Source organism: Lontra canadensis, unplaced genomic scaffold (assembly GCF_010015895.1).
Source record: "Lontra canadensis isolate GAN:19392208 unplaced genomic scaffold, GSC_riverotter_1.0 scaffold106, whole genome shotgun sequence".
Classification (NCBI taxonomy): Eukaryota; Metazoa; Chordata; class Mammalia; order Carnivora; family Mustelidae; genus Lontra; species Lontra canadensis.
Window position 1 is genome coordinate 5,585,614 of NW_022631100.1, and position 21,539 is coordinate 5,607,152.

At 40.7% G+C, this 21,539-nt stretch overlaps 1 protein-coding gene across 1 annotated transcript in view; it reads left to right on the forward strand.

The window, feature by feature from the left end:
• The window catches only part of PAPPA2 (pappalysin 2), a 273,728-nt gene that overhangs the window by 167,744 nt on the left and 84,445 nt on the right, over positions 1-21,539 (forward strand). The window contains exons 12-13 of the mRNA XM_032838777.1: positions 8,805-8,940; positions 9,142-9,358. Coding sequence (XP_032694668.1) covers positions 8,805-8,940; positions 9,142-9,358 — 353 coding nt within the window. The remainder of the gene's footprint in view (positions 1-8,804; positions 8,941-9,141; positions 9,359-21,539) is intronic.

Below are 21,539 nucleotides of genomic sequence, written 5' to 3' on the forward strand. Positions count from 1 at the left end.
GAAATTAAGGTCCCATCTGTACATAGAAATATGTACTCTCCATTAGCTTCCAAAAGTGTCCACCACTCTTACCAGGTCTTCTCTGTTTTTCTTTATATACAAACACCTACAAAATCCTTTCTTCCATTCCTTTTTTAAATTTCTTTGCTCTTCTTCTTTTATCTCTTCATTTTGAAAAAAATTGTGCATTCTCATATCTTGCCAATTTTGAATTGCAGAGAAAAAAGTACTTCAAAAAAAGTGAAGAATCTTTTAGTATAAGTAAGTCTTGCGCTATATTCAAGGCCTACTTATACTCAGCAAAAATATTTATTGTATCTCTGATATTCATATTTAAATGAGCATCTTGTTTGGTTTTGTTTTCGCTAATTTAGGAAAACTTATAATTCTTTTTTTATATAATCAGACAGATACTAATCCTTTATTCAGAGTTGACTTCAACCATCCGGAAAAGTGAACAGATTTCGTAATTCAGCAAAAAAGAAAAACCTTGTAGATAGAAGGTACCAAGTCCCATCATTACTTTGGATTCTTTGACTTTGTTCATAGGAAAGTTGACAGGACGTTTCGTTAAAGTCTGTTTACTTTACCTAGAATTTTAATAATATCAATGATCTGAATTTTCAGTCTGCTATAGAAAAAGAGCAGCAAATTCATAGGAGATATAGAAACTGGAAGAAGACCTATATTCAGAGGAACAGTATTATAAGCCCTATTTTTACCATTGAGCAGTCAAATGACCTTATATAAATCATATAACCCTCTTGGCCACCAATTTTTCTTAGCTTTAAAGTGAGGCATTTGGACTAGATGATTCCTTTCAGTTATGTATTATAATTTCAGCTTGATGGTGAATTTAAACCAAGAATGGGATAATAAATATGAATAGTAAAAGAACTGCAGTCCTAGGCTATCAAATGCTAAGGGCAAAGATAAGTATATCTACTGATGCCTTTAGAGCTTGGCTACTCAAAATATGGTTGGCATCCAAAAGCATCCGCATCACCTGAGAGCTAGGTAGGAATGCAGAATCTCAGCTCTGCTAAATCAGAATTGGCATTTTAACAAGACCCTCAGGCGATCTGTATGTACATTCAAGTTTGAAGAGTACTGCCTTAGAGGATTGTTATTTTAGCACTCAGGAAAATAACTGATGTTCAAAGTGATGCCTCCAATTTACCAAGTGAAAATTCAGTTAAGTACAGGACCCCCTGGTTAAGAGGACAGGAGCCTTTATAATAGGTATTGGAATTATTTCTGTACACATCACTGAAATTTCTAAAGAGTTCTTGCCTTCCAAATGAAAATCTTCTGTTTAGAAAATTAACCTATGTGGTTCCCTACATTCCCTGGGAAACCTGCAAAGGCAAAAGTGACTATGTATATATGACTTTCATTTCCAACAAAAACAAATCTAGTGCATTGAAAGAGGAATTCCATCTCCCAGTGGCTCAACAGTTTATCCCTAGAGGGGAAAGCACTCATTTTCCACTTTCCTATCTGATTCTTACTAATCTAACTTTATTTATTTTGCACAGAAGCTTTTGCAGGCTCTAGACGTGACATCTTAGCCGAGTCTGTTTCATGAATAATTGGGATAGCAATGCTTTTCAACCAGAGGTGGGAGAAGCTTGCCTGGCTCTACAGTGTGCCCCTGCATCCCCTCACTTATGCATTCTTGTTCCCCAGAAAGCATTCTCCATATATATTCCATAATACCCTTCCTCAGTCTCAGAGTTTGTCTTGTATGGAGTGTCCCCAGGATTCAGATTCTGAGGTGAAGATTTTCATGCTGAAGTTTATAAAGGACTTTCCCTAAGATCAACACCTGTGAGGGAATGAAAGAACCAGGGGAGTACAGAGAGAGAAGGGCTGTGAGGCAGCCATGTGAAGACGTCAACATCCCAAAGGGAGTTGGGATAGAGTTCTCCTACCTTGTACACCACTCACTCTTATCTAAAGGTCACTGGACCTGGGTTTCTCCAGGGAAGTAGCATAAGCTTCTGGAGTCTTCCTTCCTCAGAGGGCAAAGTCTCCTCAAAAGGAGACTTTTCTGTGGGCTGATTGCTCAGTCATGAAGGAAGTAGTCTCATAGTGTCTCCCAGATCACACGGTGGACCCCCACACTGCAGTATCTGCTACAGATTTGGTTGGCCTCTTTCTAAGCTCCCTTCTGACTCCCACAAGCTCTTCTAACACAGAGCCTCTGCAGACTTAGCCCTGGTGTCTAAAATCACAGATGAGGAAATGCTGTTAGAAGGAATTGAGACAACAAGCTGATTCTGATCTGAGCCCTTCCACTGACTTGCTGGGTCATATATTTTCAAATGTCTCCCCCTGGATGGTGGGGGTCATAATAGTGGTTCCATCTTCATTTCACAAAATGACAACTTCACTCTTCTGAAAAGAGAATCACATAAACTCATGGTGTGTATAGCCTTACTTGTCCTATGAAGGAATATAGCATAGGATATCACCTGGGTTTTGACTAATACCAAGGGAGACAGGAAGTAAGACCAGGTTCAAAACTCCTTCCCCATTTTGACTCACATCCTCACGTATGGAAAGTACTGAGACAGCTCAGTAGCAAGAGGCTAGTTGCCTCAGAGCCTCCCTTCCTCCATTAGTTTTGAATGTCAGGTAAGATTCCCTGAAACTTGGGGTGCCTGGGTGGCTCAGTGGGTTAAAGCCTCTGCCTTCGGCTCAGGTCATGATCTCAGGGCCCTGGGATCAAGCCCTGCATCGGGCTCTCTGCTCATCATGGAACCTGCTTCCCCCCTTCCCCGCTGCCTGCCTCTCTGCCTACTTGTGATCTCTATCTGTCAAATAAGTAAATAAAATCTTAAAAAAAAAAAGCTTTTAAAAAAGATCCCCTGAAACTTTGAGAATTAATTAATAAACTTGTGAAGTTTATTGTCAGTTTGTGAAGTCTACATAGGTAACAATCTATTATTGGTAGGCCATATGAAACATTTGATAATTTTTCACCTACAAAAAAAAGCATATGGCTCAACCAATAGTGCAAGCATTCTTTATTTATTTATTTGAGGTGGGGGGAGGCAGAGGGAGAGGGAGAGAGAATCCTCAAACAGACTCTCCACTGAGCACAGAACTGGACATGGGGCTCAATCCCAGGACCCCCATGATCATGACCTGAGCTGAAATCAAGAGTGAGATGCTCAATCAACTGACCCTAATAGTGCAAGCATTCTTAATCTGATTTCTGCTGACCCCTAAATGGACTACAAATGCTTTTAAAGGTTTCACTTAGCGCCTAGCAACTGTATGAAGCTTTTATGCCTAAGTGTTTATGTGACTTCATTTTTGGGGAAATAGAGGTTACAAGTATCAACAAATTTTCTAGGGAATCTATGACTTCCTGCTCACCCCAAATTAAGATCCACTGGGTAGTCGAAAGAATACACAACTTGAAGTTGGAAAACCCAAATTCCTACTTCTCTAGTATTTTGCTAGAAGAAGTCACTTAAGCTCCTCAGAACCTACTTTCCACTTCTATAATATAACCTTTGTGTCCTGGGGATATTATAGGTATAAACCCCAGATAGGAATAAAAACCCAAGGAATTTTATGGAGGCTCCAGCAAGACATGAGATCATCCTTGGCACACTATCAAGTGCTATACAGAGAGAATGCAGTGTCTGCTCTCTTTCTTGTCTTCAAGGGCCTTCTCTTTCTCTCTAGAATCAGGAGATGCCATAGATGAGTGAAACTGGAAAGGCACAGAAAAAAATAACCTAGTAACTAACCAAAAGCATTTAAAAACCTCAGAAAAGATTCTTTTCAAGTTTGTGGTATAGTTTCAGGATCTGTTATCCAGTGACCACCAGAAAGGATGACCTGGAAGCTGAAATACTTGGCTTGGGAGTATATTGAGTGAGTGTGTCTGTACCCAGTAGGCAGATTGAAGAGGGACTTCTTAAGCCCAAACAGTTCTTCACGAGGGAAACATTCTTTCAATCTTACCCCTCACCAGTAGCCAGACGTTCCGTCCAGTAGTTAATGTTCAGGCTTTAGACAAAAAAAGCCATTTTGTGTGGTGGACTTGTTTTCCACATCTGTACGTCAGTCAGTATCTATCTATCTGTCTGTCTGTCTACCTATTTCTCCAATCTGTGTTTCTCTGTTTCAGAGTATTTTGCAATAGGTTCACTGTCTAATTTCACTGGATCCTCTATCTTGAGACCATTCCTCAGTCCTGAGAAACACTTGCTCTTCTGAAAGATTCTGTCTCCTTCTAACATCTAGCTATAGTTTTTCTTCATAAGAGCCAAGTTCTAATTAATTTTGTATTGCTAGTGTAACACATGAATGTAATCTTCTTGTTAAAACAAATAATAAACACATGAAGCTAATGACCCCTTTGACCTCTAAGTATCGTGGATTTTTCTCTTAAGGGATGGCTGCTGCTCATTTCAGATCTGAGTAGTTCCTCAGCGGGTGCATTTGATGCTCTTTTCCTGAAGGGGAAGCTATTCACGCAATGCATTTGGGGTGTTGTTGAGAGAAATGTCACACTGTACTGGCAAAAGTGGCATGGGGTCAAATAAGTAGCACTTCATGTTGCCAAAGTCTCCATTCCAGCGGATAATTATCTTTTACATCCAGGAACTTAAAGTTCATTGTATGTTTTGTATATAGTGAAAATAGTGTGGGCTATAATATTATGTTAACATATCTGTGATTTAGCTGTGGGAGAGAAACTTTTAAAGATACATCTTTGATGCTCAATGTCACTCATCATCAGGGAAAGGCAAATCAAAATCACAATGAGGTATCACCTCACACCTGTTAGAATGACTAGATTCAAAAAGACAAGAAAGAACAAGTGTTGGTGAGGATGTGGAGAAAAAGGAAACTTCGTGTACTGTTGGTGGGAATGCAAATTGATGCAGACACTGTGGAAGACAGTATGGAGGTTCCTCAAAATTAAAAATAGAAACCTCATACAATCCATTAATTCCACTGTTGGGTATTTACCCAAAGGAAATGAAAACACTAATGCAAAAAATATATGCACCCCTATGTTTACAGCAGTGTTATTTACAGTAGCCAAGACATGGAAGCCACCCAAGTGTCCATCAATAAATGAATGGATAAAGAAGATGTGATAGATGATAGATTGATTGATTGATTTAGAGATATACAATGGAATATTACTCAGTCATAATAAAGAATGAAAGCTTGCCATTTGCAACAACATGGATGGAGCTGGAGGGTTTAATGCTAAGTGAGATAAGCCAGTCAGAGAAAGACAAACACCATGTGTGGAAAATAAGAAACAAAACCAATGAGCAAACAAAGAAAAAAAAAGAGACAGACTAAAAAGCCAGACTCTTAAATACAAAGAACAAACCGATGGTTGCCAGAGAGGAGGTGAGTGAGGGGACGGGTGAAGTGGATAAAGAAATAAAGTAAGAGGGAAAAACTTCCAGTTACAAAGTAAGTCACAGAGATGAAAGGTACAGCATAGGGCATATAGTCAGTAAGATTGTTGAAATGTTGTCTGGTGACAGACAGTGACTATACTTATCGTGCTGAGCCCTGACTAATGCATAGAATTATAAAATCCAGTTGTACACTGGAAACTAATATAACACTCTATGTTAATTATACCTCAATAAAAATAATCACCTTTGTTTAAATAAGGAATACACTCAACATTCTAATTATACTGTCAAGTTGAGAAGTTATTTTTGTCTATATATGTATAGCAAAAGTAGGTTTTTTTGATAAACACATATTGAACTGAATTTTCCAAAAAATCTATTAAGAGTTGTGTATATAAAATATATTTTTCATAGATTCCATTAATAAACTAGAGCTAGATTCTATACCAAAAGCCTGGATATTGCCAATGGCTCTAGAAGTAGAACCTGGTTTACCAATTCAGATTTCTACAAATGTTGATTTAAAATAGCATAGATGAAATTCTTTAGCCTACAGGTTTTACATAATTCTCTAGACACCAAAATATACAGTTTGTGTTTCATTTTTAAATTTTATTCTTTATCCTTGTCTTCCAGAAGTGTAAATGAAATGAAAAAATATTTCTCTTTGGAAATAGGAATTATTTTGTGAATTAATTTCTGAACGTTGAGTTCTTACTAGATGATGGGCACTGTCCTATAGGACAGCTTTCACATGATTTCATTTAATTCTCATCATAGCTTCATGAAGTAGGTAGTAGTCTGCATTTCAGATGTGCAAAAGAAGGACCCTAGGCTCAGAGGGGAAGGATGGATTGATTGCTCAGCTTTAACCAGTTAGTAGGGATGGAGCTTAGAGTCACATTGAGGTTTCTGCCTGGCCAACCCTTTCTCCAGAACAGTGTACTTACTCGGTTCTTTTCACCCTGGCTCAGAATGCCTATGCACACATGTGTGGATTCAATCTAGTCTCTGCTTTAGAGGCTCCAAAAGTCAGATGAGAGTTCATATGTTCTTTGCATCTGGTTGCTGTTGTGGGCATATCTGGCATTTAGCTGAGAACCACATTCGGTTACATCTGTGTCACTGTGAGAGGAAATGCCACAGACTCAGTATCCTGTACCTTGACCAAACCCTTGTCTCTTTTTGCTTCATGTAGCCCAACAACATTCCTGGGCCTGTTCTTCTTTTGTGAGTCTTACCTGTGGTTTCCTGCTTAAGTCATGGCCTAGAAATCCTGGCCTAGCCTTTCCCACAGATCATGGCACAGAGACGCTGCCACCAGGAGCAGGCTGTAAGGTTCAAAGGGATTTGGTTCAAAGACCCTTAGAGCAAGGAGGCACATTGCCAGGAGATGCAAAATGAGCTGGAGTTTTGGGGCACAGGCCCTCAGGACAGAGAAATCCACACCATCATAAGACCAACCCCTCCTAATTAGTTTCAGGTGGATGGTGTCCATTTGGGGGCCCAAGAGAAGGTGGGAAGACTGTTCCTGTTCCCTGTTGAACCCACCCCACTCTTCAAGTCTGAGGCCTGCTGGGGTAAAGCCAGGCCTGGACTCCTGTTCCTGGCTCAGGAAACAACCCAGAACTTTCTTTCAGTACTCAAGTCTCTTTTGTGGTATAGGAAAAGGAAGAGGTTGTGGGACCTCTTTGGTCCCAAGGGACTTTGATGTCCTTTGCTGCTGCAGTTGAGGGCTTGAGTTAGACTCTTGGTTACCTTATGGTATGTTTCATGTCTAGCCCTCATCCAGTCAGGGACAAAGGACCTCGTATTGCAAGCCATAACCTATGAGACTGGCTATTTCTTAAGTTATACAGGAATATTTATTACTTCAAAGAGGGGAAATGAAACAAGGGGGGGAAAGACACTGTAAAAAGAGAGTGTGGCTGGTCTTTCCCTCAAAGGAGGAGAGGAAGAAGGGAGAGCTGTGTTGCATTGACCACTACAACTCATAAAATCACCCTAATTAAGCCAGCAATGCAAACGGACACTCCATAAACACACCACCAAGATTCAGGAAAAATCAGCCTCCACACAAGAAAGAATTCTTGGTAAAATGGAAAACATGTTTTATCCTTGTATTCCCCAGTTTTAGAAAAGGTCCCTACCACTAGATATACCCTTCTTTAACCCTGAGGATAGTTTTCCTGGAGCGTTATCACCCCCAGAACCAGATAAAAAGCCACAGAAAGGCACGGAGAATTTTGTGAGGTCCAGCTCCAGAATCTCATAATGTAGCAACCATGTAATATCAGGTAACATAGAGATTTACTCTCAGTGGAAATGAAGAGTAATATTGAGCTAAAGGATGTAAAACAAGACTAGAATTACTACATCAAATAATTTCAGTGTGGGAAATAAGCTCTCCAGGTCATTTCCCAATCTTGAAGATGTCTTCTTTTGTATTAAAGATTTTCCAGGGACAAAACTCCCATAGTTTGGGGCGCCTGGGTGGCTCAGTGGGTTAAGCCTCTGCCTTCGGCTCAGGTCATGATCTCAGGGTCCTGGGATCGAGCCCCGCATCGGGCTCTCTGCTCAGCAGTGAGTCTGCTTCCCCCTCTCTCTGCCTGCCTCTCTGCCTACTTGTGATCTCTCTCTCTCTCTCTGTCAAATAAATAAATAAAATCTTTAAAAAAAAAAAACTCCCATAGTTTGCTTTGAAAGACTGCTTTATTGTTAATCAGCCTAAGCATCTAGGATTATTCCTTATAAATAACTGAATTTCCTGTCCCTGAGTGTTGGCTTATTTTTTACCCATGATTAGGGTAGGCACCAGCAGAAATGCATGAGAATAAACAATGGGGCAGCTTCTAGTTTCAGAAACAATGGACACCAAAGTTGCCTCTCATGTCGTAGTCTGCATGCTAAGTGAGAGGTTCAGATAAAATGTTTAGGGGGAAGACAGGAGGATGGGGAAAGATGAACTATGTTCTGAACTATGCCAGTTCACAGCAGAATGTTAGCTCGGTGACTCCTGCCCACTTCTCCTACTTTGGAGATAAGATTGACTGGCTATGCAGTGATTTATTGTCTCTAGCAATCCTCTCTTTCAGTGATCTTGAGAAATTTAAAGACATGGGTCCAAGCAAAAAAAGGAACAGTTGAGGTTATAAAAAAATATATCAAAAAAAGATGAGATGCTCAGTAGCTGAAAGTTACCTTTTTTCATCCAATTTTGATTTCTGGTGTGACATCGGCTGTCCTTCTGTGCCTACTCCGTATTTTTGTCATAAGTAAAGGAGAAGGGAGTTCCTACTTTAAAAGTGGGGAACTGAGAAGTGTAAAAATAGTGTGACATATGCCTTGAGAGCCCGGTGGGAATGATGACTCACACATATATGTGCTTACACCCAGGTGTGTTTCAGTAGACCAGGAATGGCCTCGGCAATTTTCATCTTCTTGGCATCTGATGGCCCAGTACTCAGAGAACAACAGCGGCCGACAGTGACTGTTCACCTGACTGATGTCAGTGGGAACAACCACTCTCTTGGTGAGTCTGACAGTGATCGCTTCAGGACCCCTGCAGGATGATCCAGTAAACCCCGGAGTCAGCTTGGCGTCCGTCTTGGATATTGTTTGCGACCTTGACTATAGGACACAGCTATTGAGAAGATAAAAGGAATACTAGATATGGGAACATGGTGCTATATGAATGGCTCACAGTATTATTCATCTCCTTATTTCTCTTCAGGGACCCATGAGCTGTCATGCCAGAAAAACCCACTGGTTATCAATGTGACCCATCACCTGAATGTCCTTTCCCACCAGACCACCTCAGTGCTGCTGAATTTCTCATCCCCATTGGTGGGCATCTCGGCGGTGGCTCTAAGGACATCCTCCCACATAAGTCCTCCAAATCTCGATACATGCAGCCCAGAGCATGAGGGACAAAATCATCAGGGACAGAGGTACAGAGTCCCCTTTCTCTCTTTTTTTCCCTTTTTTTTTTTTTTGTGGTTGTGATATACTACTATCATTTTCATATATAGCATTTTGTTTTCAGTGGATGCTTAATCACTAACTACAAAGTGGGTCTAAAAACTACTAAAAAGACACAAGAAATAAGTAAAGAACAACTCATGGAAGGCACACTTCGGTTTTATATTTTGCTCTTTTCTTAGCTGAGCATAATTTTTTATGTAAATATTTAACATCTTTACAAGGTCTTAAAATCTTTTTTTACATATAAAACCACTGCCTTCAAATCAACATGGTTATATAAACTGCCAAAAATTCTCTGCCAAAAACTCAATGTTCCCAAGCAATGTATATTTTTCCACTTATTCCCACCTGGACAGTGTATACAGCAAGTTTCACAATTAGTTTTCAAGGCATGTCATATAATCAGTTAGAGTTACATATGGAAATCAGGAATATATTATCTACATAGGTCTTTCTGTGGACATCTGTGATTGTCGTCATCTAGATAGCTGTCATCTGAGCTCTCTGCCTCAATTAGTAGAGGGACTGTACTTTATAGTGTTGGTGTGCCCAAGGGTGGCCCAGAAGCAGGAGGAGCAGGCCATACAGTGGTCTGTGCTGCAGCTGGACTGGACTCATTCTATGAGTGGTCTAATCAGTGGAATGGGACTATAGGTAACCGAGTTCATTCCCTCAAGAAGTGAGGTGTCAAGGTGGTTGGAATCCCAGTCACAAAAGTTTCCAGGCAGTGCTCAATCACCAGATAGAAGCTCTGATACCAGCATGCCCAAACTAGGTATACCAGAAGCCCGGCTTTATTAGGGACTAGGAGTAGATGGTAGAGTGTATGTAGTATATCAGTTATGTTTTGCTGCATAGCAAATTAGCCAAATTTAGTGGCTTATCACAATTTCCATGAGAGAGGAGTTTGGATGCAACTCAGCTGGGTGCTTCTGGCTTAGAGTCTCTTATGAGGTTGCCATCAAGCTGTTGACCAAAGCTACCGTAATGAAGGCTCAAGTGGAGCTGGAAATTTCACTTTCAAGCTCACCCATGTGGTGGTTGGCAGGCCTCAGAAGATCTGCATCCAGGTTCACTCATACTGGTACTAGCAATAGGCGTGCTCACATAGACGTGGTTTGGTTCCTTACCACATGGGCTTCTCCATAAGCTGCCCGAGCATCCAATGATACAGCAGCTAATGATCCAAGAGAGAAAAAGAGCCAGAGAGGATGAGTACATAGGAGACCACCCAAAAGCTATAGGAGACCATAAAAAAGTTACAGCCTTTTTATAGCGTAATGTTGGAAGTGACAATCCATTACTTTTGGCAAATTCTTTTCATTAGATATGAGTCAATAAGTCCAGCCCAACTCAAGGGGAAGTGTTTGCACGAGGGCATGCATCCCTAGAGGCCATGTTAGAGGCCATCCACCACATACCATAATAATAGTTTGTTATTTGTGAACTCACTGTGTGTCAGGTGTTGTAAATGCTAGAAAGAGAAAAGCAATAAGGAATAGAGTCTGGATGTTGGACATTGTAACATGAGTTAATTTGTCTGCAACTCTTAAGTATTCTTATTGAGCAAACATCTTCAAATATTAACACAGGAATGTGGACTATTAAAATAACATTGTTTACTAGAATTATTGCCTCTCTCTTAGGTTTTCTCAAATGATTTTTTTCTGCTGGCTCTACCTCTGGCCTCGAGCCATACAGACTTCTTTCAGGTCCCTGAAACATGTGTTCTTGATGAGTTTCATGTCTTTGCACATTATGTTCCTACTTTTTTGAATGCCTTCCAGCTCTTTTTTGCTTCAACTCACACTTCACCATCAGGATTCACCTTCTTCTATAAAATCTTGGCAGACTGCTTGCCTGTTTCCATAGGGCATTGTACCTAACCCACACGCTGCAGAAACAGCTATTGCATTGGGTGGTAACTGTTTGTTTACTTGTTGTTTCTTTCCACTAAGCTCTGAGCTCTCTCTAGTGGAAATTCCATGTGGTATCTTTTAGTACCTAGCAGAGGGCCTGGCACATAGTAGGTGTCAGAAAATGCATTGAATGTTAGTAACAGACTATCTCTGAATGCTGGGTGGAACAGAACTGATTAAGAAAACCAGAAAAAGTAGAAGTAGTAGCCTCTCTAGACCTGAGGGACAAGAATTCCCCTCACCATCACAGCTGTGAAGTTCTGACAAAGTTGACTAGTTGTGATCACTGCTGCTCGTTCACTTATTTTCATTTGGCACTGTGGGAAAAACAAGTTGCAAACCAGTAGAAATAGGATATGATTGCATGCAAACCAGTAGAAATAGGATATGATTCTCCAGTTTACACAGAGTGTATCTGGAATGCACAAGCATTTCCAAACCACATGTGACTGACAGGAGCCATGCAAATTGGCTTCCCTTCTCAGCCAGCAAATCAGTACAATATAGTAAATTTTGATACACAGGGAACCTAATAGATTTCATATATATTCTTTGTGAACAGATTTAAAATCTCTGCTCTCGTGTACTCTCAAAAAATAGAAGTTTTTTTTTTTTAAATCTTTATATCAATCCCAGTTGTAGATGTGGATAGATCATAATATGAAACCCTCAAATTCTGGGCATAGTGAGAGGGATTCCTGGCTGCCTCATTCTTACCCCTTATGACCTGAATTCCATTAATACTAAAATGGGCAATGGAGAGCTGACAGATGCCTGGCAGTAGAGGATATATTATCCATTCTGTATTTAACCATTAATGACCAATGGCCTGTCCCTCCTACAACTCTGCATCTTTAAACCAGCCCAACAGAATCTCAGCTGAAGGCCAATAAACCTGTCTGGCTCTGCAGTGATGTTTATGATCCTTACCCTCGCCCTTTAGCTTTGATCTCTCTCTCCATCTTGTTTCTTGTTCAGCTATGATGGCTACCAGTTTATGACCTTTTGGCTTAGTCTACTGATTATGAACCATTAGCCTTGAAAACCAAGTTTAGTGTTCCTGGTTGGGGCCACTGGTACTCAATTAGAGCTCAGTTCACTCCTGCTCTCTGGCTCTAGCCATTTAGGGAAAGGTCCTGCATAACCTACCACAGCATCCCATGAGCTGGACAATCAGGCAGACCCCCAGCCATGCCAGGATTGTGTTGAGGGCTTTGGCTTGGGGAAGTGGGAACCACTTCTGTGATTAATGCAATGGGATTTGGAGTGTGTCCAAGATACACTCCAGGCACTGATAGATTACTTTGCCTAATCGAGTGGATTAGCTTCCAGATAATCAGGACTCTTATCTACTTTGGAAATTCACACAGTCAAGTCTAGAAGAATTTACAAATAGTGGCAAGAATTGGTGATGGGTGTGTGGTTTCTCCTACAACACAATTTTGTTCTTCTAGTTACATGAGCATACTGTAATGGAAACATTGATCGTAACTTCTCTCCCCCTACTGGGTGACAGATGCATCAGATCTACCAGCACTGAATCTTCTGAGGATGAACATCATCTCCTCCCAGGCATGGGCTGATTACAATGGTTGAAACTTCCGACCACTCCTGTCTTTTCAACATTTACACTTTCTTATTGATGTTTCTATCCATCCTCTCTGTAACAGGTTGCACTGTCATCTCCCAAACAACTGGGCTTCCATAACTTTTCTTTGTATTTCAAAGAGTTCTGCCTTTTTATAATTTGATGTTACAGAATTACGTGCATAACTGCTTGCGACTCTTTTATCTTCATTAGGATCAAAACTTGTGCCAACCCTTTTGCTCCATTAAATGCCTTTGGCCTTCTATTCTACCTTGTTTGGAATTTAAATTTCCATCCCTGCTTTCCTTCTGTTTATATTTATTTGGTAAATACTTGTCTTTCATTTATTTTCAACATTTTGCTGTCATCGTTGCCAGTGAGCCCAAGGCATATTGCTACATGGTACTGTTTATTCTGAAAGTTTATTTCATGGCCCTCAAGCTTCTAGTATCTTTAGGACCCTGTAGTATTTTTACCTTTGGAACATTTATCTTCTAGGATTCCACGGCCTTTGCCAGTGGTTCTCCCTTACCCCCCACTCTCTCCCACCCCACTGGATCAAGACCCTCATACTTCTTGACCTAAAGTCTTGGAGTCAGTAATGAAAGGGTGGTACTGATGAGGACTAAAGGATAAAAAACAGACCTGTGACCAGTTTGCCGGTCTCAAGAGAAGCCAGAGAATGAAGAAAGAATGACCCTTTCCCTCTCTCCTTTTAGCATGGCTTTATTCCTTATTTGCTTTTTTTTTCCCCAGGAAAAAAAAAAATGCATGCTTTGGCTTCCAATAATGTTTCTCAGTTCAATTCCCAATACATTTTGAAATCAGGGGGAAATCTTCACAGATTCCAGCTGTCAGTCTTGGTTTTTGATATTGATAAGAGTTTTCATATTTTTTTCTGTACTGTTGGAATTTAAGTGGGAAACAGGGGAAAATTACCTCATAGCATTCTTGTGAGATTAACCAAGAAGCGTGCATGTGGAGTACATAGCACATTCTAGCACCAGGCAGGAGCACCGCCCATGGCTGCTTTCACACCATTCCTCATCTTTCTCTTTCTCCATTCCTCTTTTTCCAAGGTGTGCCACTGATCAGCCTTTTGCTTCTCAGCTCTCCAGGAGCTCTCAGCATGTGCATGTGTAATGCTAGAACAGGATTTTATTAATAATTATTATTTGCTGGCTGATGCAATGCTCAGTTTTATCAGAAAGGGAGAGACACTGCAGGAGGAAGGGCTTCTCTTCCTGGCTTCAGTGTGCTTTCTTCCCTGTTGCTGCTCTAACATACTTGGCAGCGACGTAGAGAACAGCTTCCGTTAAGTCAGCAGCCACTTGGGTTCTTAGGGTACGTATTTGCAGTTGGCTCTTCATCACCATTGACCAAAGGTAATGCTTGTTATTTATCCCACTGCATGTTATAAACCACTAGCATCCCATTTCCCATTGACATGGAGCTCCATATTGTACTCAAGCCTGAAGGCACAACCAAACTGATCCCCAGATCCTACCTTTGTGACTCTATCTCCTGGTACCACTTACAGTTTCATTCTATGCCAGTTGGGTTCCAGTGAGGACACAGTAATTAGAAAAGGGAGAGGGTAATATAAATAACTAGAAACTACTTAGGGGAACTACGAAGGATTAACTACTTAAGGGTAAGGAGAACCCTAATGAATAGAAGAATGGTGGATAAAGGGAGCAGTCATTCCATCTGGAAGTGAGGGAAGAGTATCGAAAGAAGGAACAAATGTGGAGAAGGCTCCTCACCTAAGCCTGTGATTTGGTTCTCATCAGAGTGGGTTCGGAGATGGCACAGTGGATGGCACAGAAATTTTGCTGAGGTTTCACTGACTGGGATCAGCAAGCAGGAAACCACTCGCTAGGGGGATGGTCAAGGCTCATGAGGAAGCTGCCTGCTCGGGCACTGTTGGAACTTCTGGAAAGCTGCCATTGGGGTGCTGCTGCCACTTTTGGGAGGTCATCCACTGGACACTGGTGAAACTTTCTAGGAAGGCAATCCCTGGGGCACCTTTGAGACTTGCTCCAATTAGAGTGCTGGTAGAACTTGCTGAGATGCGCAGGGTGTCCCTGAAAGTCCTTGTGGGGTAAACACCACTGGCCTGAAGCCCTGTCAGACGTCAAGAGCTGCAGAGGCCAGGAGAGGTTAACACATGGGAATCAAGAAGAGATGCCCCTTCTTCCTGGAAGTCTCTCCAGTTAAATCTACTGTGAACACATGACATCACTCTAACTGGACAAAGAGCAATATTTACATGGGGCATCTCTAGGATGGCAAGGTGACAGGAAAGATCTTGTCAAAGAACCCAGAAGAAATCCCTTTTTGCTCTTTGCCTTTTATGTTCCAGCTAGATTTCGTTTAAGGTCCTGGCTTTAACCCTCAGACCACTTTTCAGTATAACTTCTAAGTAGATTTGACCTAACTAGAAATGCATATTTTCTTTTTTTAATGTTTTGAACTTATTTTAAGTCCAAGGCAAACATGAAGTATAAATATCTCATTAACTAATTCAGTATAAATACACATTCTGATTGAGATGGAAAACAAGTAATAGATATTCATAAATATAAAATTGTAGTGGGTTCTGAGGTTTACCTTAAACTATAGCTTATCAACGCCAAGTATTCCAATCTACCATTGAATGGGATATTAATCATTTCAAATGAATTTCCATGTAGAAACCTAAGTTCTTTCTTCTCTCTCTTGTTCTCACTCTCAGTCTTGTTAACTATTTATAGTCAGGTTTTGATCCTCTTTCTCACTGTGGATAACGAAGAGTAGATTCATGTAACAGTTTAGGTCTAATACAATGGATATGTGTGTGAGAGTGTAAGTGTACACATCGTGTATGTGTTGCTGTATTTTACTTCAAGTAGAAGAAAGTTTCTGAAAAGTTTAATGTAAATGGATTTATAAAACCAGTTATTCTATATGGGGTGTGTGCATGTATGTGTATGTGCATGTATATCTGTGTATAGAAAGAGATGGACTACTCATCATTCAAAAATATTTATTAAGTGCCTACAGTGTGCCAGGAATCATTTTTCAGTTAGGGAAACTGAGACTCAGGGTATACAAATTCACCTTATTTGAGATTAGCAGAACTAAGACTAGAATCCAAGAAATTTGTTTTTAGTAAGGGAACTTTCTATTATAAGACTAGAAACTGTTTCAGAAATACATCCATGTCTACTACCATCCAAGAAACCCTGCTGCCCCCCCCAATTATATTTGGGGGGGGAAAAAAAGCATGAAGGAAGAACAGTGATTCTAAGAGAGAGGTCTTCTCCTAGAAATTCCCTGGTCTTGGTAGGTGGATTATCTAAGCAGCTCTTTTACTGGAGAATGTCCCCTCAACTCTCCATTATCTAGTTATACCATATCCGTTTTAGCAATGATCCATATCCATCCGTATTCTATCCCTAGTCCATTTTCCCTTATCCCAAGCCTGAGCCACTTTAGAGCTACCTTCTCCATGGCTCAACTAGAATTATTACTATTATTAATTATATATTATTTATATATATCATATAAATAATATATAATATAAATATATATTATTTATATATTTATATTTATATAAATAATATATTTATATTAATTATATATAATATATAATATTATGTAATATTAATATTAAAGTGAAATTTAATCAGTAATATCTGTTTCCTGGAAAATCATAAAATCATATAAAAATCTAAAAATAAAAATGTGACTCTTGTTTAGAAAATCTGTATTCTGATTCTTTTCATGATGTTGGATAATTGAGAGTTAATCATTTTAGCAATTTTTGTGTAGTAAAATGTGGCTATATGTACGTTTGTGTATATGTATTCCCTTTATGCAAGACAATCTTTTAGAAAAAGTTAAAGTGTAATGAATTATATAACAACATTTTAAAATGATTTAGCTTTTTAAATGATTGTGCCATTCAAAAGCATATTATTTTTTAAGTAAAAAAAAATATTTTTGTGAAGAGCAGTGTCATCCCCAGATTTTCTCTTTCTTTTTCTTTTTCTGCATCAACCTGCATTTTTATCTTTACTTAAAGCAAATCAAGCATGAACAAATAAAGTCTGAATCAAGAAAACAGAATGAACACACGCACTGTGCTCTTGAATGATTCTATATGCAAAGCAACAACTCTTTGAATTTACCTTTTGCATTGAAAACCTTTACTACTAGACTGCTATAGTGGATATCCATTGGAGTTCAGCTTCTGACTCTCATATACTTAACATAAAAATGTATATGTACATGATTAACATACTTGCCATCTTTTGTGGACCATGCTTGTGTAAAGACGAGAATTAAGTCATTTTAAAACTGAGTAATCAAAGAATAATGTGTATCTGGTTTGGTTGGGAATGCCTCAGGATGCAGTGGCACCGGCAAATTTATGGGCATGCGTACCAGCTTAGTTAACTCTGGTGTCTCTGGGCGCCTCTATCCTTCAGATTGTATTTCCTGAAGCAGGGACTGCAAAACTAAATAATCCAGGGAGAAAAATCATGGCTATCACCAAATAACTCAGAGTTTCCCATCCGCAAATTATGAACTTTGGTAAGATGCCGGGCTAATGCTGTATCTCAAGCCGACTTACCCTAGCTGCCTTGTCTCTTTCGACCCACCCCTTTCAATGGCACTCCTGTGCTGTGACAAAAACATCTCTTTAGCCATAGAAAGTTCTTCTCAAAAAGGTGGATCTGTTGACCAAGAAGTTAGAGCTTGCATCCATGAGCCAAGTTCAGAAGACTTTTGGGTCACCCTCCATTGTCCTTGGAGAATTCACTATAGACATGGGATTTGGGTTGGTGGTGGAGGGATGCATTAGAAAGGAGAGCTTTTCCATAGAACTTCTCTTTTATGACTTTAAAATCCCCAGGGAATTTCAGGGAGCACATGGCCATGTTTTCCATTTGGGTGATGGTGGGACCCAGGTGTCAAAATATTTCTTCTTGGTTATACTGTAGATTAGGGGTAGAGCTGGGGCTAGATTATAAAGCCTCCAAACCCTAGTCCAGGGGCACATAGCCAGAGCACAGCTCAGTGCCTTGGCATTCCATCCCCACTGTAATCAGTTTGTGAGTCTGCTCTTCGTAATAGGATCATTCCATCTCTATTAGCCGTCATTCTGCTTCATGCTTCATTATTCCCTGGAACCCTCATTGCTGCTGCTTTACCAATTCCTATTGTGCTTCGATTATTTGGAGCTAAGATTTGAAATGCCAACCCATTCCCTTCCTTGTCTGCCTGGATTGGGCCCCCATACCATGCCAGGGCTCTCCTTCCCCTGCTCATTTCTTTGCACAACACTCAGATCACCTCCCTTTTGATAGCCTCACAAAGTGAAGAACTCTTTCTTTTCTTTTTCTACGGACTATAGGTTAAAACATTTGTTTGGCTCCTCTTCTTTTGTTTTTAACAGAGGGTTTGCTTTTAATACTCCAGGATGATGGGAAGTGTTCTCTCTTTGCTGGAAAAGGCACTATAGAAATGAAATATGTATTGCACTTCTCTACTCATTTGATTATCTTCTTCCCCAAAGCAGTTTAGCAAATTAACATCGAATCTGTTTTTGTTTCTTAATCAAAGGAAGAATTATAGCTACTCAATTGTTCCCTAGGTTCCTTGCCTAACTTCCTTTTCCCAGAATGATTTGTCCATAAAATAAGAGGGAAGGAGGAGAGTCGTTGGAGAGGATTCTTGATTCTTCTGACCAATGACAGACAGATGGCTTGGTGAACAACAGGTCTGATTTGGGAGGCACAGTTAGCTGTTTGAGTCTGTTCCACTATTTGTTCTTGAGGGGTTATAGAGGAAAAATGAAAAGGTCACAGACTTGGTCTCATTGAGGGGTTTATTGGTGCATGACTAGACTATTCTAGAAATAGCTTTTATTAAAATATTACCTTGTCCGAGATGATTCTTAGTGGGAGGCATTCTGAGAACTGGTTAGGTGGCTGCTTTTGTTCCAAAGCTAGAAATAGGAACAAACAAATTATGAACACTGGGAGTTGGAATCTTCCTCTAAGGAATAGGCTGGTTTCAAAACAGTAACTGAAACAACGGCTCCTCGGCGTCTTATCATGGTGTCTGAAATTCCACCATTAGGAATGATTTTCTTCAAGTCTTGGTGATCTCCAAGGGTCTCTGAAACAGTAAATAACTACTAGAAGTTGAAATATCCTAAGTTGTTATCAACACTTTATAGCACAACTATTCTCTTAGGGACCTTGACAATTCAAAAATAGACCAGGGCCCAGCTGAAATGCCACCTAGTTTAAGCATCTGGAAGTTTGGGGGAGTCCCAGAAACAGAAAAAGTGGTACTGAAAAGAGAGATGAGTTTAAAATGTCACCTGCTTCTCAATTTCGTTCAGGGCTGGCCTTGTCTTTATGTTCTGTATTCATAGCAGCTGGTGGAGAGACCACAGAAAATAAAAACAAGCCAGTATTTCCAGGATTCTGTTATTTTGCCAGCCTGCCAAGGAGACAGACACTGTTGATGGATTTGACCGTAAGTTCCGACTGGAATGCCTCTCAGGCCCAGTCTGGTTCTATGTAGCCATAACCGTGGAGGAAGTCTGGGGATTGGAGTGGCAGGAAGCCCAATGTCCAGACCCCTGTCTCCTGTTGTTGGCTACATCGTCAGTCTCACCACGTGATTTCAGGACAGTCCCTTCCCTCCCTTCTTTGGGCCTTCATTTCACCATAAGCAGATGAGCCATGGACGTTGCAAGGGTTGGGAGAGCCAGAGGGAACAAAAGAACAGAAGGGGGGAATATTCCAAATCTGATGTCAACCAAGGACTGACAAATCCCCGGATTATGAGATGATGGGAACAATGTGAAGCTTCTGTTGGGGAGTCCAGAAACTTCATGGGGAAAGGAAGCCAAAGGGGAGAGGGAGATTCCCAAAGCAGTCCGGCACATGGTGTTTTATGTTCTACTTCTGCAATATTGTGATATTTGGTCTTAGTCTGCAGTTCATGGCTCATAGCTCCCAAACCTTGGAATTTCCTAAGTGCTGAGAGTGATAAAGGTGTCTTTTGTTATATGAATGAGGTGACTTTTGGAAAACACTTAAGAACTGGACTGGTTGTCAGTAGAGCCAAACACATGATTAGAAGGTTGGAACTTTGAATCCTACCTGCTAGCCAGGGAACAGGGAGGGGCTGAAGGTTGAATCAGTCAATCAAACCCATGTATTGAAGCCTCCCTAAAAACCGTAAAGGCTGCATTCAGAGGGTTTCTGGGTTGGTGAGCATGGCGATTGGGGAGGGTAGCACACCTGGAGAGGGCAAGGAAGCTCCGTGTTTGTTTTGTTGTACCTCGCCCTGGGCATCTCTTCCACCCAGCTGTTTCAGAGATCTATTTATTATTTTGTAATCAACTGGTAACCAGCAAGTAAAATGTTTCTCTGAGTTTTCTGAGCAGCTCTAGCAAATTAATCAAACCCAAGGAGGAGGTACTGAGAACCTCTGATTTATAGCCAGTCAGTCAGAAGTATAGGTAGCCACTTGGGTTTGTGGCTGGTGCCTGAGTTGGGGACAGGGACGGTCTGGTAGCAGGGCTCTCTTAACCTGCAGAACCTGATGCTCTCTCTGGACAGGCAGTGTCCGGATTGAGTTAAATGCTCAGACACCCTGCTGGTGCCCCAGAATTGCTTGGTTGTAAGTGTGGGAACCTGCACTCCCCTCACACGGATACTGGAACTGGTTTCAGAACACCTATTTAACTTCTGTGTGTGAATCTGAGACTCATTCAAGGTGCTAGCTTGCAAATCATCAAGACCCGAGTTTACATAGCTTCCACAGAGCCACAGAGAAGTCATGCTACTCCTTCCTCCTGCCCTGTAGGAGCTGTTCGAGGAATGACACAGATGGAAACTCCTGCTCACTAAACTTCATTCACAGAACTGGACTGTTCCCTCACTGAGCTACATGCATTTCATGATTCCTCAGGCCGGGCCTGTGAATGTGGCTGGGGAAGTGTCACTCCCAGATGAACAGTTTAACTAGGTATCTAGGGATGAACAGTAGGTAGGGCAAGAGTCAGCAGTACAATCCCTTGGGGGCTCCTGTGATCACTCCTTATTAGGAAGTGTCCCACATGGAGATGGTTACTGCCTTTGCAAACTGGAAAAAAATATTTATATGTATATATTTTATGTTTTTATAATTTACACACACACACACACACGCATGCACACTTGTTATTTCTTTTTTTTTAAGATTTTTTTTTTTTAATTTTTAAGTAATCTCTACACCCATAATGGGACTCAAGCTCACAACTCCGAGACCAAGGGACCAAGAGTTGCGTGCTCCTCTGACTGAGGCAGGCAGACGCCCCTGTTGTTTTTTCTGCTGGGTGATTCTACTTCCCCGATGCAATGCTAGGAAGCATATCCTCTGCCAATTAGCCAGCAATTGTTTTGACTCCTCCTTTGGTATTTTGCATATTTTATAATCTACATGAAATTCATGTGTTCTGAACCTTGGTGAGGCAGGGATTTGAAAGGGAGCGCTTTTGGCTGTGTGATGCAAATCTGTTTCTTTTTAGAAGGACAGGGGCATTTGGATGGGACTTCTAGTGTTACAGCCAGGCGTGGTAAAAACTGT